This window comes from Cavia porcellus, unplaced genomic scaffold (assembly GCF_034190915.1).
Source record: "Cavia porcellus strain 051 isolate PalLab524CR breed Dunkin Hartley unplaced genomic scaffold, mCavPor4.1 scaffold_8, whole genome shotgun sequence".
Taxonomy (NCBI): domain Eukaryota; kingdom Metazoa; phylum Chordata; class Mammalia; order Rodentia; family Caviidae; genus Cavia; species Cavia porcellus.
The window spans coordinates 43,780,831-43,806,139 of NW_026947491.1; the positions used below are offsets into that span (position 1 = coordinate 43,780,831).

The 25,309-nt window shown below is 47.2% G+C and overlaps 2 protein-coding genes and 1 long non-coding RNA gene across 3 annotated transcripts; 1 reads left to right on the plus strand and 2 right to left on the minus strand.

The window, feature by feature from the left end:
* Window positions 1-1,918: 1,918 nt before the first annotated feature.
* Window positions 1,919-8,090, plus strand: LOC106028924 (uncharacterized). Its single transcript, XR_001202571.3, has 2 exons — window positions 1,919-2,016; window positions 7,281-8,090. It is a non-coding gene; the product is annotated as an uncharacterized LOC106028924 (long non-coding RNA).
* On the minus strand, window positions 1,979-12,439 carry LOC100713307 (keratin, type II cytoskeletal cochleal-like). The gene is given in 10 exon segments (XM_013159042.2): window positions 1,979-3,154; window positions 4,196-4,230; window positions 4,806-5,026; window positions 5,440-5,565; window positions 6,403-6,567; window positions 8,610-8,705; window positions 9,391-9,451; window positions 11,304-11,512; window positions 11,973-12,202; window positions 12,205-12,439. Coding segments are annotated over 10 exon segments (1,593 nt in total). The 3' UTR covers window positions 1,979-2,939.
* Window positions 12,440-14,115: 1,676 nt separating this feature from the next.
* On the minus strand, window positions 14,116-24,357 carry LOC100731225 (keratin, type II cytoskeletal 75). The gene is made up of 9 exons (XM_003476037.5): window positions 23,791-24,357; window positions 22,995-23,209; window positions 21,978-22,038; window positions 21,566-21,661; window positions 20,665-20,829; window positions 18,347-18,472; window positions 17,986-18,206; window positions 16,586-16,620; window positions 14,116-14,799 (listed from the first exon to the last, which is right to left on the minus strand). The coding sequence occupies exons 1-9, from the start codon at window positions 24,289-24,291 to the stop codon at window positions 14,561-14,563; spliced, it is 1,659 nt and encodes a 552-aa protein (XP_003476085.2). The 5' UTR covers window positions 24,292-24,357; the 3' UTR covers window positions 14,116-14,560.
* Between the last annotated feature and the right edge of the window lie 952 nt (window positions 24,358-25,309).

Below are 25,309 nucleotides of genomic sequence, written 5' to 3' on the forward strand. Positions count from 1 at the left end.
AATTGGGAACTGCTGTGTCCTCACGTTGCCTAGTTTTTGGTGTAAGGCAAGGGCTGAATTCTGTACCTTCTGATCTCACCATGCTCCACTGGGTCTAGAGGGCAGAGGCCTGAGGTGGGGTTGGTGAATCTGCTGCCTACATGCTTTGTGCTCCTCTCATTTCCCACCTGTAGATTGGAGATGGAACTCAGATGTTCTTGTTCCTTGGAAAGTCCCAGTCTAATTATGCCATTTCATACTGTTCCTCTTTATCATAGTGGTTTGGGTCATGGAGTAAGGATTATATTGAACAACCTGGGAGACAGTGGGAAGCAGAGGGAGGGATGGGTTGGGGTGTTGTCTTAGTCACTTTTCCCACCAAAATACCTAACATTTGCAACATGAAGGAGGAGAGGTTTATTTGGCTCCGAGTTGCAGAGCATTCAGCCCGTGATGAGTTGGCTCCCAGGCAGAAACATCATGGTGCAATGACATAGCCGAGAAAAACTGCTCAATTGATGACATTCAGGATTCAGAGAGGAGAGAAATTGCCAAGAGGAAGGGGTCAGGGACCGGATTTAGTCTCCAAGGACATGGCCCCATTCCCTACTTCTTCCCATCAGGCCCCATTTCTTTTTAGCTATGAACTCATTCATAGGTTAAACCAGTCAATGCAATTTGTGCCCTAACAACTTCATCTCTCCAGGGACCTTTTAATCTAGGCAAGCTGAGAATCAAGATCAACCATCACAGGTGAAGTTTCCTGATATCAGGGAAGAAGAGCCTCATTCTGCTCTAGGAGCCTAGGAAGTGGTGTGAATGGCTATGCAGTATGAGAAGCCTGACCAAAAAGCAAACTCCCGCTAGGCAGGATAAGTGAAAAATCTGGCAGGGTTATTAGGACTGGGTCCAGTGGAGCAATGCAGACACACAGAGCTCCTCAACCTTATCCAGGCCCCATAATGGTATCAGTGATCATATTGGGAATCTGGAATCCCGGGACCTGAATTTAGGATTAGACGATAATGTGCTTCAGTGGGTTCAAAAAGCAAATCTTCCCATGGCCCACCAGTTCTGAGGCTGCCTCTGGGTATAATAGAGAATGCTGACTCAGTTAAGACCTAGTGTGATCAGCAACACTTTATTGAATCTACTTCAGGAGATAGGCAAGCATAAGAAAACAAGTACTTTGGAAGGTTTGATCTGTCTTTGTGAATTCTGTCTTCATGTTGGCAACACGGCAGATGATGACCTCTTTGACTCTGGAGTACATTTTGGTTTTGAACTCGTGGCAGATGTTTGAGGATTACAACTCTTCAGACTGAATGGAATGTATCCATGAAAGTCGGAGTCAAAAAGACCTCCACATGGCCACTTCCTTATTCTCCTGCCATGGAGGGGCTGAGTGCAGCTATGTTCCTCAGAGGGCGGAACACACCAAAGCCATGTCTGCCTCACCCTTCTGAGCTCACCATCTTGGCTCTTTCTCCTGGATTTAAGGAACTTTGCTCGGGGTGGGAGACCGGCAAATCCATGCAGCACAGAGAAACTACAGAAGCTGGGAGATAGAAAAGAAATGTGGGAGGAGGAAGAGCAGGAAACATGCTGCCAAGGAGAGAAATAAAGGGGAGGAGGGGAAAGATGGGTACTGAGAGAGAGGACACAGGGGGTAGTAGAGGATGGCAGAAAAGGAGAAGAGGGTGAAGAAGTAGGTGTACAGGAAAGGCCATAGGAAAAAGAGAAATAACCTGGGCTTTATTTGGAAGGTGTCATGGTTTATGTCTGTGTCCCCTGGCCTCATGAATTTGCATTGTGTATTTGTGATTGGTTCATTGTCTAGTGCTTGGAATTATGCTGTCAGTTCTCCACCCACCTAGGGGTGGAGCCAGGATGTGATGTAATGGCAGGAAAAAGGTGTGTCTTTCTCTTTGCTGGTTCCAGCTTGCTGCTTGCTGTTTGCAGCCGCCACGAAGTGTGGCCCAGCCATGCCCGCCTGCCTTGGAGTCAACTGAGTGTGGACTGAAACCTCCAAAACCTGTAAGAAATAAACCTTTCCTTTCCCAACTTGGGCATCAGGTATTTTGTCTCAGTGACCAGCATAAAGTGACTAAGACAGGATTAGTCTCCTTTTTCTGGTGTACACTCTGCAGACATTTTGAGTTGAACTGCTTTCTCTTCTACCATCAATCTGCCATCCATTCCCTCCCTACAGAGTATTTCTGTTTAGGGAAAGCAATCCTAATAATATTGGCTTGAATGAGACAGATTTAGAAGGAATTTGGCTGTGAACTATGATTTAATGCAGCTGCAAGTCAAAGAGAAATTGTGGGTTCTTGATAAAATCAACCCATTGTAACATGAATAATCAAGAGCTGGTAGTATTTTAAAGGGTGTTAGTTTTTCACTCTAATATTCAGCTGGTGAGAATAGTCAGGGAAATCAACTGAGGGCCTTGGCAGGGACACAAAAGAGGAGGCTAAGCAGTGTGTATGGCAGGGTTTGCAGGAAGTATCCTGCTTGTGGGAAGAAACAACACATGGACGCTCTGGCCTAGGCTTCATTTGATGTCTTTGGGCCACCAGAGTCAATGTAAGGTCTCCATGAAGAACTGAGCAAGAGGAATTGTCTTGTGGCTGCAGTGAGTCTGGGTCAGACAGAAGAGGGAGACCCCAGTGCATCCCCTACTCCTAATATCAAAGTGCTAATCCAAGTCTTTACCCAGAGTGTCTGAGTTGTTGTGGGCTGGAATAAGCCCTGGAGAGCCTAACATTGCGAGTGAGTGAGCGCTGTTTGTGGGGAACTAGCTAGAGACAGAGGGATGGAGAGAGATCTAAACATTCCCCAGCCACTTGCTGCTCCTGTGCCTCCTGCTTTAGATAATGTGCATAGGGGTGTGGGCAAAGCATCAGGCCTTAGTGCTGGAAAGCTGCAGGCCTGGGGTGGGTGAGGTGGGTGGTGCTTTAGTTCCTGTAGCTCTTCTTGGTGGTTGATGTCTTGGAGATGATACCCATACTGGAGCTGGTGCCACTGAGGCTGTGGCCACTGGTGGAACTGAAGCCACTGCTCCCAGCACTGCAGTAGCAGAGGCCACCACCTAGACCACCATAGCCACCCCCACCCGCACAGAGGCTGCTGCCTGCACTGTAGCCTGTGCCACCGGAGGAAGAGACCACAGCTGTGAAGAGAAGGCATGAGGATGTTGGCAGGGTTCTGAGTTTTCCTCGATGCCCTCCCTGTCTCCCCGGCATCTGTTTCCTCCTATGTGCCTTGTTCCAGGTATCCACTCCCCAGGAAACACATCAACAGTAGTCTCCTGAGCCAGGAAGCAAGAGGGCATAGATGCATCACTGCTAACACAAACTGAACCTCATTGTGAGCCTCCTACAGGTGCAGTTTCAAAGCACTTTCACGATTGTGAACATATTTATCTCAACAGGCAGGAGAGGACACCGTTATGACAGCAACCACATTTTACAGAGGAAAAGATGGAGGCACAAAGAGATGCTCCTGCTCCTTGGGTCAGGTGGTTGGAGCCTCTCTCAGCCTCCCTCTTGTGGCCTTACACACTTGGGGCTTTTATGGCCATGACCAGGACTCGATGCTCCCACCCAGGATGCTGAACTTCTCAACACCCGCTTTGCCCCTTTGCTCACTCCCAAGATTATCCCTCCTGGTCTCCTGGGAGTCGAGGCTAAGCCAGGCCTGCCAGGATTCTACTTGCTCAATTAATTTGCTTAAACTCTAAATATTGACCTTTCCCTTTTGCCTGCTTCCAAACCCCTTGTTGTATTAGTCTGAGTTCCTACAGAGGATGAGAAATCAACCATTCAACTTAGTGGCCAGTTCCTTTTATGAGATTCTCTGGGCCAGGCTGGAGTCCATGGGAATGTGACCCCACTGTGACCACCTCCAGGGATGAAGAGTCACCGGGAGTTTTGGGAGAGAGACCCCAAATTTTATTCCAGAATAATAAGAAAGTCACTGAGCTCTGCTCTAATTTAACTCTTGGGGATATGGAATGTGCCCATTCTGACTTCTCTTGGCCCCACTCGAAAGAAGGGTCAAAGAGTAGAGGGGTCTTCACAGAGCCCCTAAAAAAGTCGTGATGACACTCATGTCTCAGTGTGTTACTTTGTAGCCACTGAGTCCTAACTAGTGATGCCATTAGCTCCTATTTTGCCTCTCAATAGTCTATGATTCCAACACATTTACTCACAGATATTAACAGATCCAATGCCTTCACCAGTGAGCCTGTGGCGGGTTGCGGGGGGAGGGAAGAGAGGTGTCATTTGCTGAGAAGTTAGAGGCTCTGGGTTCTTTGTATTTGAAGCCATTAGCACTCAGCATGTTTTACATGCCAGGCACTATGCTTATGATTTCCATTCACCTCCTAAGCTTTAGGAACCTTATGCAAATATGTAAGGGGAACTCCAGAGAGATCAAGTTAAAATACATAGAGAAATAGGAAAAGGGACTTTGTGTTGACAAGTTGAAGTGAGACATTGTAGTGTGTCTCTGGAGACACTTGGAAATCCTGAATCTGGTCCCAAATTTGGCCACATTTGTTAAGGCCCTGAGTATAAATGGCCCTGCTGAGGCCTTCCAAGTGGTCATGACCACCTCTTCTTGACATCTTGAGATGGTCCCTGCCAAGGAGGAGCTACGGGAGTGGGTGCAATTGCAGAGAGCCTCTAGAACAACTGAATTTTCACTCCGTTCCTAGCCTTGGACTTTTTAGCTGGAGGCCTGATATTTGGGGCCTATGTGGCCTCTATGGCATTACTGTCATGCTCTAGTGGTATCTGGTGAGAGCAGAAATGGCTCACCTGTGTTCTTCACCCTCCAGCAGCTTGCGGTAGGTGGCAATCTCAATGTTCAGGGCCAGTTTGACGTTCATGAGCTCCTGGTACTCGCACAGCTGCCGCGCCATGTCCTGCTTGGCCTTCTGCAGGGCCTCCTCTCGCTCTGCCAGCTTGTTCTTGGCATCTTTGAGGCACAGCTCCCCATGCTGCTCGGCATCTGCTATCGCAGCTTGGAGTGTGGCACACTGTAAGCAGGAGACAGAGATTGTGACACTGTTCACAGGGAATGCAGGAAGATGGGGGCTCTGGGTTAAAAATATAGAAGCATTCCTTGAAATCAACTTCACGTGCAGGTGCTGGAGTATCATGATTAAAAGCGAGTCTGCTTTCTTTAGACTCTGTGGGGTGAAAAAAATGGCTTTCTAAAATCCTTTAATGCTGCATTTCCCTGGACAGTGAGTGCTGAGTTTGGCCATCTGTGGCTCCAGAGGGAAAGGGACCCTTATAGTGTGAATGACAGTAGGTCAGTGACCTTCAAATTCCTGGAAGCCAGCTGTTCACGTGTAAGGCTTCTCTGCATGGGCTGAATTAGACCCAAACCTAGATCTGCCCCAGGGCAGGGCCTTGGATGATGTGGCCTTTGGGAGCTCTGCCCTACCTGCTTCTTCAGGTTGTCAATCTCTGAACGCAGCCTCTGCATGGCCCGGTTCAACTCAGAGATCTCCATCCTAGTGGTGCGGAGGTCATCTCCATGCTGGCCAGCGGACCGCTGCAGCTCCTCATACTGGGAGGAAGAACAAGCAAGCCTCAGAGAGGGCAAGGGGTGAGTGCAGCAGGTGGGGGTGGGCAGGTCACCGGACAGAAGGCTGCAGTTTTCCAGGTCCCAGACTTTAAGTGCATTGCTTGGAGACTCCTGGCTTTGTCTCCATCCTGCTCTAGTCTGTCTGCCTTGTCTCTTGCTCTGCCCCTCATTCTTCATATCCACTGTTGGACAGCTGTGTTGCACTCTTTCCCTTTTTCCAATACCCAGCCTCTCTTCTCTCTCCCTGTACTCTATGCACCTCACTCTTCCAGACTCACCATCATGCAGGGTACAGTCTTAAAGTTCCTCTGTAGTTGTTTATTTTGATACCACATCTCATCATTCCCAGTGACTCTCCATCTCAGAGTGTCTGCTCCAACCTAGACAATCTTACTCTGACCCATATGCAAACTTTGCCTCCCAGTACCTTGGCCCCAGCCATTTCTCCCTCTCCTCTCTGTCCCTCCAACATTTCCCAGGAAGCATAGACCCTCTTCTACATCTTGTCTCTCTCTTCCTCTTGTTGGTCTTAAGAGCTAGAGCTGTCCCGTTGTCTGTCTCTTTGATACAGGGCGTTGGAGGTGTGTGTCCATCCATCTTGCCAGACAAACTTGCCACCTTCTGCCCGAATCTGACAATTCCCCCAGCTTATGATGATGCTGCCTCAAGATAAGGCTCAGAACAGAGTGAACCTCAGCTGAACTCATATCCTTGAAGCCCACTAGACTGGAACATCTGAGAGGACCAGGATCTTAGCTAATTTGTCTTTGAAGCCTCTGGTTTCGTGCTTGTTTAATTGAGTTGACTTTGATGCCTCACCTTGGTTTGGTACCAGGACTCGGCCTCAGCCCGGCTTCGGTTGGCAATGTCCTCATACTGGGCCTTGACCTCAGTGATGATGCTGTCCAGGTCTAGTTTGCGATTGTTGTCCATGGACAGGACCACAGATGTCTCGGAGATCTGAGCCTGAAGCTGAGCCAGCTCCTGTGATTGGGCCGAACGGAGAGCTGAGGCAGGACATTCACATATTCCAGTGTATGCGTGTGTGTGTGTGTGTGTGTGTGTGTGTGTGTGTGTGTGTGCGTGTACATGTTATTGGAGGACTGTTGCCCATCCCAGGACAGACCCAGGCATGGAGAGTCTAACACTGTTGGGGCAGAGCTCAATGCTTAGATGTGAAAGGGCTGGGAGGGGACATGAGGGAAGCCACTGAGTTTATAGCTGTTCTTTATCGTCAGCTCATCTGCACAGGGAGCAGCATGGGTAAGTCTAGCTAGAATTCTCCAAAAATCACTCCCATTATGAAGGGAGCACACCTTCCTGTGACTGTCAAGTGCTACAGTGTCTCATATGCTGAAAAAGCTCTGCCTTCAGAGGGCATAAGCACATCATCTTGGGAAAGGAAGCTGCGTCAGAAGGGGTCAAACAACTCTGCTACATTTTATTCTGTTTCCTAATTTTGCTACTCTCTATCTTTCAGGTGAAGAAAATGGAAATTAACTTGAAACAGTAAAAAAGGCATCAGACTGAAAAACTCACAAATCTGCTCTGCTGAGCAAGTTTAGAACAAGCTCTGGGGTAGAGATGCTAATCACAATTCAGGCCTAGCACAGCTTCTGTGAAGACTACATGATGTTTATGTTAGATGGGCTTTGAATAGTTAAATCATGATTAATTTGTTACTCATCTCTTTTCAGCCTGACCTGAAGCCTCAGTTCTCTCAGTGTGACCTCAGACTGGCAGCATCAGCCTTACCTGCCTGGGAGTATGATGGCAATGGACATTCCAGCCTCAGACTTCTTGAGCCCTGTGTCCTAACAAGACTACCAGAAGGATCGTGTGCTTTGGAATCTGAGAATTGCTGGTCAGAAGCAGAAATCTAAGCAAAAGTATTCTTTTGCCTACTGAGTTCTCAACAGACCTGTACATTTACTGTTTCAACAAAGTACGGTTTTATGGTTCTCATGCTATAGTTATGTTCCTGAAATAATTTTTCCCCTCACTGACCTTGCTGGGGTGTCTCAGCCCATGGCCTTACTGGGTAATGGGCGAGGTCAGAATTAGGAGCTGATATCATATTGATTGTCATAGTGAGGAGAATAGGTGAAGTAAATGAAGGCTTTTGGTCCCATGTGGGCTGTGAGATGATCATTGAAGCCACCTGAACACCAAGAGCTGATGCTTCTGGTTCTGGGACAATATGACAGGCCTATGCTGGGCACCAAATGTAGATAACCCTCCAGGAAACCCATCTGTCCTCCTTTGAGTCCTACCTGGAGGTGCACAACTCACCATGCACCCCAATGTTGGCATTGCTGTCCTGTCTCCTCCCTTGGCTCCACAGCCAATCTAGACCTCACCCGGGATGTTTGTATCCTCATTCCCTGTAGCTTGGATTCTCCCTTCTTGTCAATGGCCTATAGACATTTTCACTCCTGAAATGGTAGCTGTTTGATTGTATCTCTACTGCCTGTCTCTTTTCTGTAAGATAAGACCTAAAAACTTAAGAGTTTCTCTGTGTTTGTCCTGTGCTATCTCTGAAGCCTGGAGAACAATGTCTGAGTGTACAGGAGTGCTCAACAAAAGTGTATCTTAAAGATGAGCACGCAATTGTTGTCACAGATTTCCAGAAACCCCTGGAGGCTTGCTAATTGGCACTTGATTTGCATAATCTCATTTTACAGCCTTTCTAGGAAGCAGCAGGTGGGGCAGGGCTGGGCTGTGCAGGCCCAGCTGTTCACAATGCTGCAGGAATTATGTGCATGTCAGTGATTGGCAGCTTGTCATTTGTCAGCCCAACATGGTCCAAGTTGCTGCTGAGGAAGTTTTTTCCTCTCCTGTTCTCCCAGGGGCCCCACAGAGCCTCACTTTCTCCTCTATAGGGAAACCAGCATCTGCCCCCATGAATTATAACTCACAGATGGAGTGAGGAGCCAGGGGCAGGGCAGGACAGGGACAGAGCCAGAAGCCTCTGTGCTCAGCTGAGACCTTCGGCCCTCCCGAGGGGGAAGAGCAGGCTGTCTTACCGCCTCTTAGAAAGTTCTCAGGAAGCTGATCTCATCCATCAAGGCTTCCACCTTGGCCTCCAGCTCCACCTTGTTCATGTAGGCAGTGTCCACATCCTGGGCATAGAACATACTATCACCCTGGGGATTATCCTTATTGAGCTAGTCAGCTGCCCCATCTGTGATTTTGAGGGACAACTTCAGCTCTTGGGGAAGGACTTGGCTGTTCCCGCGTATGGGAAGGGACTTGGGGTTGGGAGGTCCACATGATGTGATGACCAAGGCCTCAAGAATGCTCACCTGTCCATCAGTGGTGCTGCCTGTCAGTTCACTCAAGAAGGATGCCCCCTACCTGGGTCCTTGGGCTCCCACTGCCTCTGGGCTCTCCAGGCCTCTCCCCAAAGCCTACTTTAGCTTTCCTCCATCTCACTTTTCTGTACGGTGGGATCCCCCTTCCCTCTCTGGTCCCACCAAGCAGGAAGGCCTAGATTTCTGTGGTCTGAGCTATGTACCAGCTCTATCCTTTGAGCCTGGTTGAATTTTCAGAAGACTAAGTTCAAGTCTTCTGCAGCCCCTCTTCCTACCCTGGACCTCATGAGGGGATTTACAGATCAGACTTGGGAGTTCTGATTCTGACCCACTTCTGATTTATCTAGATAACCTGGGCAATGGACTTATCACTTTTAAGTAAAACCAGATTTCAAGATTTGTTGTGGAAAGTCTGATAGGGAGGGCCACTCTAGTGTGACAGTTTGTGACTCCCAAGAGCCTAAGCACGGGTAGAGCTTCTCTGTCTCCTCACCTTCTTAAGCACCACAAACTCATTCTCAGCTGCTATGCGCTTGCTGATTTCCTCCTCATACCTGAAGGAAGGCAGGGGGGAAAGGGAATTAGGAGGGAGGTTCTGGAGCAAGGTGGGAATTATGTGATTGCAGTCAGGCAGGTGGGTCTCCAGAGATGCCCTGGAAATTCTAGTGTAGCATAGCTCTCTTGAATATGTATCTCCAAGCTGCAAATTGAAGAATGCTCTGTCCCCCAAAATCCAAACAGAAAACAACAGAATGGAACCATCTCTCCTTTTCCTGAGGCATCTTTTCTTAATGCCTGTCTACACTGAGTCTCCACAGAGTTCTTGGATCTCCCTAAAGGAGCATACATGCTTCTTTTCATTGAAAAGTAGACTCACCTCAATCCAAATAGAGGCCATGAGGGAAAAAAGCAGAGGGAAGTATAAGAGGTGGCAGCTCCTGTACTCTGGCCTGGCACCTGCATACTATATTGCCCTTGTGTCCCCTCCATGGTCTCAACCATGAACTGGGACCAAAGAAGCAGAGTCATCAGGCTAATAAGTGTCTCGCTTCCTCAGGTTTCTTTGTTATTCAGTTTGCCCCTAGACAGCAGTCCCAACCCTTCTGTCTGTCCACAGGGGCATATGGGGGTGCCCATTGCTCCCAGACCTCTCAGGAGAAAGTTTTTGTTCTGCTCCAGTTGACCCACTCTCCACCAAAGCTGTTTCAACATCAACCAATCCCATCATTTTAATTGTGCTATATTATGGAGTTTGAACCTTGGTTCATATACGTTATCTGAGTCATCTTGGGCAGCTTATGCTATCCAACTATAGAATTTATTTGCAAACATGGTATAAAAGGTTTTGACCCAAGAAGACTTAATAAGGGGGTATTTGGGAAGAGACTAAAGCTTAAAGGGGGCTTTTCCATCTATGAGGGGCTTTCTCATCTATGAGATGGCAACTGTCTATTCCTTTACAAACAGCCTATGAACCCATGTTATGTACACTATGAGAATCTCCCTGTCTTCATACTGATTATAGTTGTTTTAGTTTTTTTTTTTGGTACCTGGAATTGAACTTAGGAACTCACGCTTGCCAGGCAGGTGCTGCACCACTGAGCTATATCTTTGGCCCTTAGACTGACTCTGGTACCTAGTCTTCTCTGAAAATCTTTCCTGCCATTGAGATGTCAGTGCTGTCTGTGGTTTCTTATGTATTCTCTTGGAGACCATTGGTGTTCTTACTGTTTCCTCAAGCTCCTTTTAATGAATAGGGACATTTTTTGTCTTCCTCTAATTCCATGTCCTCACCAAGCCTCATTATCAAATTAACAATTTTGGTTCGAGCAAGACAACTAAGAATCAATTAAAAATAAGAAAAATAAGTAAAATAGTAAAAATAAGAAGACAACAATAAAAACAATAAACTCATGTGTACAGTCATAAGCATGTAAACATGCTGGTGTGTGTGTGTGTGTGTGTGTGTGTGTGTGTGTGTGCTGAGCTGTCTTTCTTCTTGCAATTCTGCCCTCTTGGCCAGAATCAGGGTGAATGTATGAACTGGGATGATCAGCACTGGGATTTAGTTGAATAAATGTGAGATTCTCTGGATTTGATTCTGAATTCATGAGTTGCTATTTTGTGTTATCATGGAGAAGTTGGTAGCTATCTCCTCACCTGCAGAGTCATGTACCTAGGCTGTGCCTATGCTAGTCATCATCATCACAACTCACAGCTTCCCAAAGCTTCAACATTCTTGAAGCAGTGTTTCACTTAGTTCTCTTTCTTCTCCTCCACTGTGTATCCCATTGCCCATTGGTCTAGATGTATCTGGAGAAAAGAGCTAGTTTCTGCTGCTTTGCTGGCCTTCTTTATTGCCCTAGGGCCAGGCTGTGGCCCAGGAGCTCCTGGGCATCCACTCACTTGTTCTTGAAGTCTTCCACCATGTCCTGCATGTTCTTCAGCTCCATCTCCAGCTTTCCCCGCTGTCCTCCCAGGCAGTCTAGCTGTCTTCTTAGGTTGCTGATATAGGCTTCAAACATGGGCTCAAGACTGGCCCTGGTGGTTTTATGGTCTTGCAGAAGGCTCCACTTAGTTTCCAGGACTTTGTTCTGCTGCTCCAGGAAGCGCACCTGTCAAGCCAGAGATAAGAGACTGTGAGGGCTGACAGGAGCGCAGCCTCTGGAGGCCTCTCAGAAAAAGGGTCCCTTCATTACTCACTCAACTTCCCAAATATGCCTAGTTCCCAGGACACTAGTGCTGATTGAACTGGCACCAAGCCCACTTCCAAGAATGTACTTTTCTTTCTTTTGTCTCCTTCCGTTGAAACTGACAGCAGTGTGCTATCCAAGCACATCATCACTGGCCATCAAAAACAATGTCTATGTAGTAGGTCAGAGAGCCCTTGGGTCTGGAGATGGACATTTTCAGCTCTTACCTCAATTAAGTGGAAAACTATTCCCTCCTACATTCTATCAGCAGACTACCCAGCCACAGGGCCAGGGAAGCCACAGTTGGCCTCAGAAAAGCACAGAAAGCATAGACCCTTTGGTGTTAGCTGCTTTTGTGGCATGCACCCCCTTGGCCTCTCACCTTGTCAATAAATGAAGCAAACTTGTTGTTGAGGGTTTTGATCTGCTCCTTCTCTTCCTTGCACACATGCTGGAGAGAAGGGTCGATTTCCAGGTGCAGGGGTGTCAGGAGACTCTGGTTGACAGTGACCTCTTGGATGCCCCCAGCTCCATGCACCATTCCACCTCCAAATCCATATCCGCCAAAGGCTCCTCCTGCTCTGTACCCTATGCTATTGGTACCCAGCCCCTGAAGCTACCTTGGCTGGAGTGATAACCCCCACTGATGGAGATTCTTTTGCTGCCTACAAAGCCATGGAGGCTCCTGGTCCCAAAGCCTCCCCTAAAACCACCTCCTATGCTCTTTCTATTCTGAGACACCGAGAAAGAGCTGAAATTGGGTCAGCATCCTGGGAGAAGGCTGGCTGAGGAAGCACTGAAGTTCCGCATACCCCCAGACTTGATGGTGATTGTTGATCGCTGGGTCATGATAGGTGCTGGTGCCAGAGGATGAAGGAGCAAAGTATCAAAACAATGAGCCTCTTTCAAAGTGTAGCTATTCTGGACTCTCCTTGACTTTTATCCCTCTTGAGAACTGGGCTTGGCTGGAGAAGATCAAAGACCACTCTGCTGAGTTCACCTCACTGGCATGTCTGGCCACAGCTCATTTTCCTGTGCTGCTAATCAGTGTAGGGGAACACCCTACCCAGGCAGGACCAGGCCTGAAGATTCTGGCCTGGGGCAGGTCTGGATTCTGAGCCCCTCACCCACTCAGGTTCTCAGCCTCATGCCACGGACCCTCCCATTGTTTCTCTGCAGCTCTATCCTCTATTCTTAGGTCTCAGCCTCTGAATTCAGGCACCTGACTAGGCATGTCCCATTCTGGATGTGAATATATATATGCCTTTATATTTCTGTTTCCTGAGGATTCAGCCTGGGACACAGAACCTATGTGGCAGGTCTGCCATAAGTATTTTCTTTGATTCTCATTATTTCATGAGAGTGGATGATAAAAGTATTGCTGTTAATGTTTGAACACATATGGGAAGCTGCACTATGCTTATCTTCTCATTGACTCTGACATCACCATGGCATAGCTATTCTTTTACACATGGAGCAATTGATGCAGGATAACTAGGCAACTTGGCTAAGGTCATACATGGGTGGCTTTTGAGGCCAATATTACATGCTCAGAATGATCAAATCTCACTTAGCTGGGAAGTCAGGCCTCAAGAGGAGAGTTGGCTTGTTCAAGAGGAGCAGCACCCAGGACTTTACTTGAGATTCCTGTCTCTTTTGTCCTCGTCCCTAGTCTTAACTTGCCCTTCCTTGGTGGACTGGGGAACTTAATAGTTTTTCTCAGTGATGTCCCTCCTTCCATCATCCTCATTCTTCCAACCCTTCCAAACTTCAGCCCTTCTTTCACTCTCAACTCCCTCTGCCCTTTAACTTCCTGCTCTGCACTGTAAGTATTTTCAAGGCCCTAGTTTGCAGCTCTCTTCAGCTTCTCACTTGGTCTGGAGTGTAGTGTCCACCTTCACTGAGACACCTGGCCTCCATCTGGGCGTGTCCAGTTGGGGAGGGGTACAGGGCACTCATAAAGACAGGAATGTGGGAGCTTCCCCAGATGTCTCACTGCTCATGCAATTATGGGCTAACTGGCTCTTGTGCCTGGCCTCAGGGATGACTATTAACTCCTTTCCCTGGTCTGTTATTTCTCTGCACAGGCCTGCAAGTTTGAAGCTGTCAGGGAACAATCAGCCCTTTGCCGGCAGAGGCCAGAGCAGCCCACCCTACATCAGCAGTGTCCCAGGAACACAGTCTGGTTTTGAGAGGGGAAGGCACCACCCTGCGTGATGTATTGAGCGGAAGGTTGGACAAGGCTTCTGCCCAGGGCCTTTGGCTTCTCAAATGAGGTATCCCAGAGAGAAATAAAAAGTGGGTAAAACTGGGGCAGAAAGTCTGGCAGTCTCCTGACTTTTGCAGCCCCTGGCTCTCCCATCTACCCACCCTCCTCCATAACTTCTATCACTTAGGTGGACTTATTCCAAGGTGAGGTGCTTTGAGCACTGAATGTGGGGATCCCCATGTTTGTACAGCCTTGGGGAGGAGGAGAATTGTTCTGAGCCTGTTACCATCACAAACAGAACACCAGATGCCAAACATATTACACATGCATTTAATACACATTCTGGGAGGGAACAGAGGTGAACTCATTCTTCCAGCAGCTTATAAGCACCCTGAGGCAGGCAGGGACAGCCTGGCATTGAGATGGCATTAGACACACAGGCTCCCCATTGCTGCATCTAGAGGTGGTGGTGAGGGGTCTTTAGCAGCCTGCCCAGGTGTCATAGGAGCAGCTGAGCCAGAGAGAATAAGCTGTGGGTTTGTATATTTAGCACAAAGAGGTATCAGGAGTGGCCTGGGGACTGCAGGAAGGGCAAGGGCTGCCGTAGGCTGGGGAGTGGATTTCTCCAGGATGCCAGGCTTCCCAGCAGCACAGGTGAAGTGGTGGAAGGGAGACCAGGAGAAGGACTCAGGTATCCTAGTGGGAGTGCAAACAGGCATCCACTTGCATTCAGGCATCCAGGCAGCGGTCTGTGGCTGCATTTAGTGCTTGTAGTTTTTCCTGCTGGAGGACGTGGTGGAGATGAACTTGATGCTAGAACCACTGCCCGCTGGGCCCCGGCTGCTACTGGTAGTGAATCCAGAGCTTCCCAGGCCCGTGTTCAGGCTGTGCCCCCCGCTGGTGGTGAAGGAGTAGCTGCTGCCTCCACCAAGACCCAGGCTTCCACCTGCAATGCCACCTCCACTGCCATAGCCACTGGAAACGGTAGAGGTGACCACAGCTGCAGGAGAGAAGACATAATCAGAATCACAGGCAAGGGAGAAGACTCCTAGGGCTATCAAGGCATGTACCCCAAAGTCCTTGGTATGGTAACAGAGTGGTCTTGGCAGGCAGCTTTTTATCTCATTGTAGTTCCCACCTGCCCTGGTTGCCTGTCACACACTAGAGTGGACATTTTCCAAGGCTTGAATGATTTTCTGCATTTTCTTTGCTACTCAGCTCCTCTTTTCTCCTTTCAGAAGCTCCTAGAGACTTCTCTCCTCCAAGAAACTGTTTCCCTTTGATGGCTTTACAATCTCCCTCACTGTACTCTCTGACCTATGCCCCTCTCCATCCCTGGATCTTGAACCTTTCTTCCTTCTGTAAGCTGATACAGGGCCACACATGCTCTTCTCTTCGCATCTCCCAGCTGTGACACACAGCATCCCAGAGAGGAGCTGAAATAGTCACAATATACTAAAGAGAAACCCACTGATTATTCAGCTCTGCCCTCTTTTCTTCTACAAATCTATTTTTAAACTATCTAGTATACTACTTTGGGATCTGCAGAAAGAAATCTGAAATAAAAAATGAACTGTAATAGACTGGATCGTATCCTCCAAAAAAGCTGTGTTGAAGTCCTAACTCCAAGTACATATGAGTGTGTTCTTATTTGGAAATGGGACCTTTGAAGATGCAATCAAGATAAAAGTTTTAGAATGGGCCTGGATCCAGGATGACTGATCCTCACAAAAATAGAGAAGACATTCCTGTGAAGAAAGTATGCACAGGGACAAGGTCCTATGTTCTCCGAGACAGAGATTGGAGTGAGGAAGCCACAAGCCAAGAAAGGCTAAGTGTCACCCCTCAACTATGGGATCCTAGTCTCTCGAGCTGTGACACAGTAAACGTCCCTCAGTCTGTGGCACTTGTTTGCAACAACTGTAGGGAACTAACACAAACTTCCAGATACATTCAGAAGAAAAGGGAGCTCAAGGTGATGCCATCTGTTCCCAGAAGTAGTTCTGAGAGTCTCTGGAAGCCCAAATATGGACTTGGGGGAAGGAGATATTCAGGGACACTGGGTAATTCAGAGGGCTCTGCCTTCTGAATCACTGACTAGTGTAATCAATTGCGCTTATGAATCTTTCATCAAGAAAAACAAACTCATTTGTAGGATATGAATTGCCAATGTCATTTTTGTTGCCTTCACCTTGCCAGCACTGAGATCTGTGAGACAGGACTCTGTTCTTACTGGCACAGTGTAATGCCTCTCCTGTGTGGGGGCAGCTATAACCAACTGCTGTGGTCCATGCTGCCCTAAGGGCCTTGAAAACCCTTAGCAACTTCCCCAGCTGAGCCAAGCAGTGGCTTCTTTCCAAGTCGTCTGAAAGAGGGGCCTCTTCATTGGTCATGTGCCTAGTGTGAAGTCTCTCTCCACAGGCCCAAGGCAGACTGAGTCATAAGTCCTGACATCAAATGTTTATTTTGAAGGTTTCTGAGCTAGACTTGCAACTCTAGCCAAATAATATGAACTCCTGGGAGGTGAGAGATATGGCTGGGGTTTTTTAAAACCCACACAAAACAATTATAACAGAACTCTCATTGTACTTACCTTGGAATTCTCATTCAAAAAGAGGCAAGAATTGTGACACCAAAGTTTTTCAATAGACTTAAAATCTCAAACTTCCTCAAAATGAACTCAGCCTGTGCGATTTCCTCACATGCTTCGTGACCTCCCATATTTTAAGCCCACACCTCCCCATCCTTCAGCTGCCCAAATGATACAAGAATGATGCCATACTCACAGATATTAACTGGAGAGACTCCTTCTCCACTCAGCCTGATCAGAAGGAAGAGGAAGAAAGATTATGTATGCTGTGTCCAATAGTTTGTAGGTATTTGCAATGACAGTTTTGCAGATATTTTGAATGCATTAATAACCCTTTATTAATTTTATTTCAAGTGTTATACAGGTTGAAATTGTATAAATATTAGTAATATTAAAATAATAATCTAATGAGTAGAATAACACAGAGTTTGAGGCTCAAAGAAATAAAACCTATAATCTCAGAAACACATTTTGGTTTAAACTACTTGGACACCTTAAGGCAATACTCATGACACAATGACCATGATTGGACAGACAAGGCTTGTCCCATAACAAGACTTCTCTCCAACAAAGGACTATTGTCATGTATCAGGCCAGCATAGAGATTATTACAATCTCAGGGAGGAATTTGAGCAGTAAAATTAAAAACAGCAACAATCAGTCTATTATTGTCTTAGCAATTGGCATTCATCACAAACACATACCTAGCACTTTATAAGAGCTAACATTATTAAGTACCTGTTACCTGCATTGTGCCACTTAGTTCTCTCAGCAACTGCATTTGGTAGGTATTATAATCCCAGTTTTGCAGAGGGGAAATCAAAGCTCAGAGAGGCTAATTAACTTGCCTATGAACACAAAGCTGGATTTGAAACCACGTTAATCTGACTCCAAAGCCCACACCTTTGGCCACTATACTGATTCAGAGCTCACATTTATTGAGTACTTGTTGCATAAAATGCATTATTCTAAGACCTGCACATATATTCTTATTTTAACTCTTTTAATAATTTATGATATCAAAACTATCATTATCCCTACTTTATAAGTGCAATCACCAGGACACGGAGAAGATGACTAAATTTCCTTTGGTTGCAAAGATGGTAATGTGCAGAACACAAAGCTCCCACCAAGATTCAGAGATCATATAATCTGAGTCTTTCATTTCTTCTCTAATGAAATCTAGAGCTGGAGACAGATGTTCCCAAGCCTATGTAGCAAGGTAGTGGTAGACACGCAAACCAAACTACTAGGGCACTTTAATTCTTGGTCCAGATCATCTTATACCACATTTTAAGATCTGCTGTGTAACCAATGTCTCCTTTGATAGGACGCAATCACTTAGACCTGCTCAGATTTTAGATTTCTATAGCATGCCAAATACAGATGCACGAGTAATATCACTTGAGCCTCAAGTGATTTTGTATCTCAGAAGGACATTGTACTTGTGTTCTTTGTGATAGCTCCATTCTACCTACACTTTGTCCTCTTTTTAGTAGAGGAGAAGGCTGAGGCAATCTGAGCCTGTCGAATGACCAGGCAGCTGAAGACAGCTCAACTTGTATGGAGGATGGGGTTGGTGCATTTGCCCCTCACCTGCACTCCTCGCCCTCCAGCAGCTTGCGGTAGGTGGCGATCTCCACATCCAGGGCTAGCTTGACATTCATGAGCTCCTGGTACTCACGCAGCAGCCGAGCCATGTCCTGCTTGGCTTTCTGCAGGGCCTCCTCAAGATCCACCAGCTTAGCCCGTGCATCCTTCAGGGCCAGCTCTCCACGCTGTTCTGCATCAGCAATGGCTGTTTGCAGGCTTGAGCACTGGAAGGGAAAGAGGAACCCACGACTCTTACAGCCTCTGCACCCACAGGTGGGGTGCTGCTTGGGCAGAAGTCCTTGAAGACAGAAAGACCCAGAACAAGTGAGCATCAGAGGTGCTCTTGCCCTGGCTAAAGCTTTACCTGCTTCTTGACGCTGTCGATCTCTGCTCTCAGTCTCTGGATCATCCGGTTCACCTCAGAGATCTCTTGTTTGGTGTTGCGGAGGTCATCACCATGTCTGCCTGCCGTGACCTGCAGCTCCTCGTACTGATAGGACCAGAGCAAACTCAATCACCTACTTAAATGCTTGGTTTGGGGCAACTCAGTATGCAAAAGGTAGCCTACTCATCCCCTGGCCACTTACTCATTCCATTGCTCAGTAATTCAGGTGGCCAACATGCCTGCCTGCCTTTCCTGACTCTCTCTCTCCCTCCTTCCCTCTCTTCCTTTCTTTTTTCTTTTCAGCTTTGGGTGCTGAACACAAAGATTTTGCATTGAGCTAAAATCCCAAAGCTTCTAAAAATTTATTTTAAAATAAATATGATAGCATATCTGTATAGAATTAATAAACCTTTTAGAAAGTGCCTCAGGACTATTTCTGCAATACCAGTCCACTCAAATCATGAGTGTTAAGTCAATAAGTTGGCCAGCCTGTGTCCAGACTTGTGACCTTCCTGCTTCAGCCTTCCCGATTGCTAGGATTATAGGCATGTGCCATCATGTCAGATCAGCTGGTAATTCTCATGTAAATCTGCTTTTTGGGAGGCAGTAGGCTCCAAGAATACCACAGGGCGCAGTAAGGCCCCTGTTACTATGGCTTGCATGCAGCAGTGGGCTGTTTATCACTAAAAGCTCTAAAAGGTTCATCATCATTGCCCTAAGGCTTACAGGTTACTGGGGGAGATAGACATTAATAAATAAAATCAGTACATTATTCACTTTATAATTCCAAACAGATTTAAGTGCTCCTTAGGAAAGAACCAGAGCCCCTGAAAGTGTCAGATAAGAGTCTGACCAACTTGCAAGAATCGAAAGGGTGGTAAAAGAAGTCTCTCCAGAGATGGAGATGCTTGAGCTGTGGTCTGAGGGGTGGGAGGACGGGCCTAGGTGGCTTTCTTAAGGGGAGAATGTCCCAATAGGGAGGGGTAGCCAGTGGGAAGATCCTGGGGAAGGAGGGAACACGGAAAATTCTAAAAGTGAGAAGGTGACATACTAAGTCTTGGGTGTGTGTCCAACTGTACCCATGAGTTTCAGTAGCCCTTCAGATACTGGTGCTGAGCCATATGGAGAAGAGGCAAGGAAATGGTATTGCATGGTGTAGAAGTTGCAGGTGGCACAAATGGGATTTTTGTGGGACTGTTTCTAGTCTCAGTGGCTATCAACGTAGTGGTATGTGTCTAGGACACACACATTTGGAAGAATGACTATACCCTGTCTCCTTAGGCAGAGTGCAGTGGAATTCTTAACTTTTCCCATCAAAAGGAGAACCCTACCTGAGCCAAGCTCTGTCCAGTCTTGAAAGTACTGGACAAATTAGCTTCCTCTGGTTCTAGATACTCAGAATTGGAAAACATGATGCCTCCACCACACAAAGAATCATTCAGTACACATTTCAACCATTTCATCTTAGGATTAAGTGCTTCCTACCTTTGTTCCATGTCACAAAACAGCTCTGTGGACTCCTAACACCTGATATCCTACTTCCTTTTTGCATTTTGCTGGCCCAGAAGGGGTAGGGCAAGCGACAAGGGTTAGCTTATAGATGAGCAACTGTCCTTGTAAGTGACCAAACTCCCTGTATTTGGCAGGGAGCTGACCTTTTGAGTCTACAATATCCCACTAAAGCCAAAGCTCATTCTGGCCATCAGAACCCCAGGATCAGAAGTTCTATGGTCATCCCAACCTCTCTCTTCCAGGTTCAAACTCTGTTACTCCACAAAGTACACATTCCTGCCTTTTAGTTGCTTGGCTATCCATAAACATTTCTCTTCTTTCACAAGCTTTGTCCTACTAGACAAAAGACTCACTTCTTCTGGGAAGCTGTTTATTAATGCTGTATTTTCTCCTTCCATGGTTGCCCATTCATTTCATGGACTCCCTTGGGTTCTCTGTTTGCAGTTAATTCTCTAACATTATAAAGACACTTGGCAGATGATAGCATATCTGTATAGAATTAATAAACCTTTTAGAAAGTGCCTCAGGACTATTTCTGCAATACCAGTCCACTCAAATCATGAACAATGTGGGGACTCCGTGTGAGCACTCAGCAGTGCCATTGCAACATGTTAGCATATTGGCTGGGTTTCCATGTGCATATCCAGCTAGGTTTTCAAGCATCAGAGATGCTCCTGCCATGTTGAAGGAAATGGAAATGTTCTCATGTCTCCTGAGTGAGGTGGTGATGTAGTGCTGCAGAGAACACTGACCCTACAACCCATCATGGAAATGCCTATGTTTACCTTGGTCTGGTACCATGACTCGGCCTCAGCCCGGCTGCGGTTGGCAATGTCCTCATACTGGGCCTTGACTTCGGCAATGATGCTGTCCAGGTCCAGGTTTCGGTTGTTGTCCATGGACAGAACCACAGATGTGTCACTGACCTGGGTCTGCATCTGGGACAGCTCCTGCAAAGCAGCAACTCAGTGTCACCGAGGCATGGAAGAAGAGATCCTGAATTCCTGTGGTGACTAACAGTCTAGACAAGGAGGAATCTCTTTCTTTGTATCCCTGGTGGATTATTCCAACTGTCCCCCAGGCACTCACAGCCTTTGAGGGAATGGTCAGAGTGCTGGCACAGTTTCTCTGGCATCACCTCTTTAATCTCCCATCTGTGTGCATTCCCCGAGAGTGATGGTGGGTAAGTGTCCTCCAGATCCAAATTACTTAGTCTTGAATACAACATATTTTTTTCATATGCCAGCATAAAAGATGTCTTTAGGATTAGGTGATGTTCAGGACCCTGCTGTCCATTACATAGCATGACTTCGTCCCTTCCTCCTTCTCCATTTCCACAGATCTAAGTGTCTGCCACATTGAGGCACTTCAGAACACAGAAAGCCCCCAGTCAATAAGCTGAGGGTCAGCTACCCTTTTGAAAATTTCTGGAGGGGACAGATGGTTCTACGTTCCTTGGGAATGTTACCCAGTGTGACCCAGAATTTGAGAATCAACAGTCCTTCCTTGCTGGTGTTGTCCTGCCACAGGAGTGGGGATAGGTCACAGACATGGGGCTATCCTCCAAGTCAAGCTTGGCGGATGGAGGTCAAGATTCTGGGTAGAGGCACCCCATGAAAGGCACTCTATAGTATCTTTTTTTCCCTAGGCTCCAAGGAAAACAAACAAAATCTTTCAGACACTTACTGCCTCAAAGATCATCCGGTGGAAGTTGATCTGGTCAGTCAGAGCATCGACCTTGGCCTCCAAGTCCACTTTGTTCATGTAGGCACCATCCACATCCTGGAATAACACAGGAAATTCCCCTGAGACTACAGCCCCAAACAGCCATCCCAAAAGAAGCTGGACAGAATCCCACTTGGCCCTTCTATCTTGGGCTTAGAAAACTCAGGAGCTCTGGTAATGAGGGTGGGGGACTGGGACTGAAGACCTGAGTTACCTGGGGTGACACAAACCTGAGCAGGATCACTGCAGAGTGGGGAAGATTTACAAATAATCTTAAGGTTGATGTGACACTTTTGTTTTGAGTGGCCCAATTGTTGGCCTACCCTTACTCCAAGTTTCAGTATAGTTTCCTTTGAGAGACATTTCCACTCACCTTTTTCAGGGCCACAAATTCATTCTCAGCAGCTGTGCGCTTGTTAATTTCATCTTCATACCTGTAAGGACAGGGGCAAGAGAAGGGGTGTGCTATTGAGCAAGTCTTCCACATAATTCTTGCAGGCTGGTGTAGCAAGAGTTCAGAGACATCAAAGCCTTTCCAGTTCTTCTGCTGACCTGTGTGTGACTCTAGGTGATTCACTTAATCTTTATTTCTTCCTCTATAAAAGGGGGATAATTTCTTCTGATAGCTTTAAAAAAAAACATTTATAGACCTAGAAGGTGAGCATAGAACTGATGGGAACAGAAGTATGTCTTAGGCAATTACATCTCTTTAGAGATGCATAATTAATTCTAATTGTTCAAAAAGTTGGTGCCTCAAGCATCTGCTGACATAGTGGAGGAAGCTGTACTTGTTCAGGTCACTGATTCAGGTAGACACTGACATATTTTCACTGGCCCTCTGAGTGGCCAATGTGCTTTTTGTAAGGAGGTATACTTCAAACTTGAAATCCCAAGCTACGCCAGTTAAGTGTTAGCTAGGTAGCCCTTCCTAGCCTTCTGTACTGCAGCTTGAGTGATGTGAAGCCAAAACTTGCCATCATGAAGAAGTCAGATATCCTTGTTTAAACCTCCATTTCTTTCTTCCTACCTTTTCAATCCTTGAGCTACTGGTATCTTCAAAATGGAAGCCACCCCAAACACTGAGCTCACATCCAGTGAAATTGAATGCTATTGCCCAAAGCAAAATAATATGTATCTGTGAATGATCTGCTGAGTATTGTTAGATGTGCTGGTATCACTGTGCCCATATACATAGATAAAAATGGGCTTCTTGTTAATAAATGAAAATTCCTTTGTTACCCTACACATGCTGTCTTTTCCTTGTCGGATCAGGACTGCAAGGTCCAGAGCTCTCAGCTGACGCTAGTTGTTGCTTCTCTGCACAACTCTGGTATTCAGAAAAAGAGCCAGGGGACAACTGTGCATGGCCAGATGCCCATTTCTTACTCACCTGACTTTGAAATCTTCTACTACCTCCTGCATGTTCTTCAGCTCAGCCTCCATCCTGCCCCTCTCTGTGGTGATGGTATCCAGCTGCCGTCGCAGGTCATTGATATAGGCCTCAAACAGGGGCTCCAGGCTCTGCCTCACTGTTCTGGAACCCTGCTCCTGCAGGAGGTTCCACTTGGTCTCCAGGACCTTGTTCTGTTGCTCCAGGAACCGCACCTGGAGGGGAGCAGATAGAATGATTTTTTGTGTATGTGTTTCTGGAAATTGAATTCCTTTACTTCAAGCATGTAAGGTAACACTCTACCACAGAGCAACATCCCTGGCCTGAGTAAGAATCTTAAGAAGCCAGACACTCCTGTTAACAAGAAAGCAAAGAAAAAGGTTTTTCCACCCAATGCACAACTGGCAATTTTTGACAATTCCACCTCCAATAAGGAAGCCACAAAGCATCCAAAGTCCCTTAGGGCTTCCATGGAAGGGGTGTAGGGAACTCAGAGCCTTTGGTGCCTAAGCTGAGTTTCTCAGTACCACCTCTCGGTTAGGACTAATTGGCTCCATAGAACCTGCGCTCCTCTGGATGCTGACTCCAAACCAACCCATTGGCTCCCAGAGAGGGTGAGGGCCATCTCCCCAAGGTCTTATGGGCTAAACTATCCTGACTTTGGCAATGCTTCACCCACCACTGCTAGCAGAACAGCTACATCTCTCCTGGAGACTCTTGCATTTCCCTCTGGACTATGCCTTCCCCTGGGTGTATTCATCCCCACACAACAGGACAGATGAAGTGCTTATCCCACCTTGTCGATGAAGGAGGCAAACTTGTTATTGAGGGTCTTGATCTGCTCGCGCTCCTCTTTTCGCACACGCTGGATGCTGGGGTCGATTTGAAGATTGAGGGGAGTCAGGAGACTCTGGTTGATGGTGACCTCTTGGATGCCTCCAGAAGGGCAGACTGGGAGGCCAGAGCCACCAAAGCTTCCTCCAATGCCACCACCATAGCCACATCCATTGCTGATCCCAAATCCAGTACTAGCCCTACCACCAAAACCACTTCGGAAGCTGCTGCCACACCCGCCAATGGAGACCCGCTTGGTCCCCCCCAGGTTGTAGAGACTTCGGCTTCCAAAGTTGGTCCCAGCACTACTGATCCTGCCCAGTCCCCCACTGCCCCCTGTGGAGCGGGCCACAGAGATGGAACTGAAGCGAGAGTGCCCTGCTCCTGCAGGCATGGTGGCTGAGGCGGTGCTGAAGCTCTTGCGGCTGCCCGAGTGGAAGGTGATGGTGGATTGCCGAGACATGGTACACGAGGGAGGCTGGCAGGGATCTCCTGAGGTAGGTGTAAAAGGTTGGAGAAGGCAGGCAGCTGTGGGGCCCTTGGGCTTTATGGGGCTCCAAAAGGGGCGGGACATGGCAATGAAGGGGCCTCGCTGATGACATCCCCCGGGCATCCACCAGCCCTGAGCTCACACTCAGCAGCCCCAGGGAATTGCCAAAAAAAGCCACTGGTTGGTTCCCTGTCTCCCTCCCCCATGTGGAAACTCCTTTCCAGTTACAACTTGATCAGAAGACCAGTGAGAAGCATGTTAATTGCTCTTTGTCATGTCCTAATCACGCATCTCCTAATGGACTCAAACAACACTGCCTCATTTCTGAACCGCTTTCTTAGGCCTGGGACCAACTCCCTCCTGTCCAAACATCCTGTGTCAATACAAGCCAGTGAAATTCACTGTTGCCTGTTCTGTGGTGTGCTTCCAAAGCCTGGGGAGTTCTCAGCAGCTACTGCCTGCTCTCCCACCCATCAGACTGGCCCACCTAATCGTGAAAATCCTGCTAAGTTGGGCACTCCTCTTCCTCAGCATCCCCTTAATGTCCTCTTTCTTTGGATCTGAAGCTTCCCTATGTGTTATGCAGGTCACATGTGAGTTTTTGGAGCATGAATGTGTATGCATATAGGTACGGTATACCCTGCCAGCCTCAAGGGCAGCCAACCTCAGTCTTCTGTGGACAAAAGGTAGGAAAATAGAAAGACTTGGGTTTGAATCCCAGCCCCAGAAGTTACCAGGTGTAGGACTGTGTTTCTATTATACAACTTTGACTTGTGTGCATGTAAAGTGGGGTTTGTGGTGAGTACACATGTGTGAAAATTACTACAATACCTAACCATGGAATCCCTGAGTCTTTGCTCCTCCTGACCCATTCAATTGAGGATTAATGGAGGGTCAGCTTTGTGACCATCCTGTGGGAACTTCAAAGAAACAGAATGCATGTTCTGTTTCTTTGGTAATAAATTCATAGTCCTTTGGTGAAGTTGCTAAA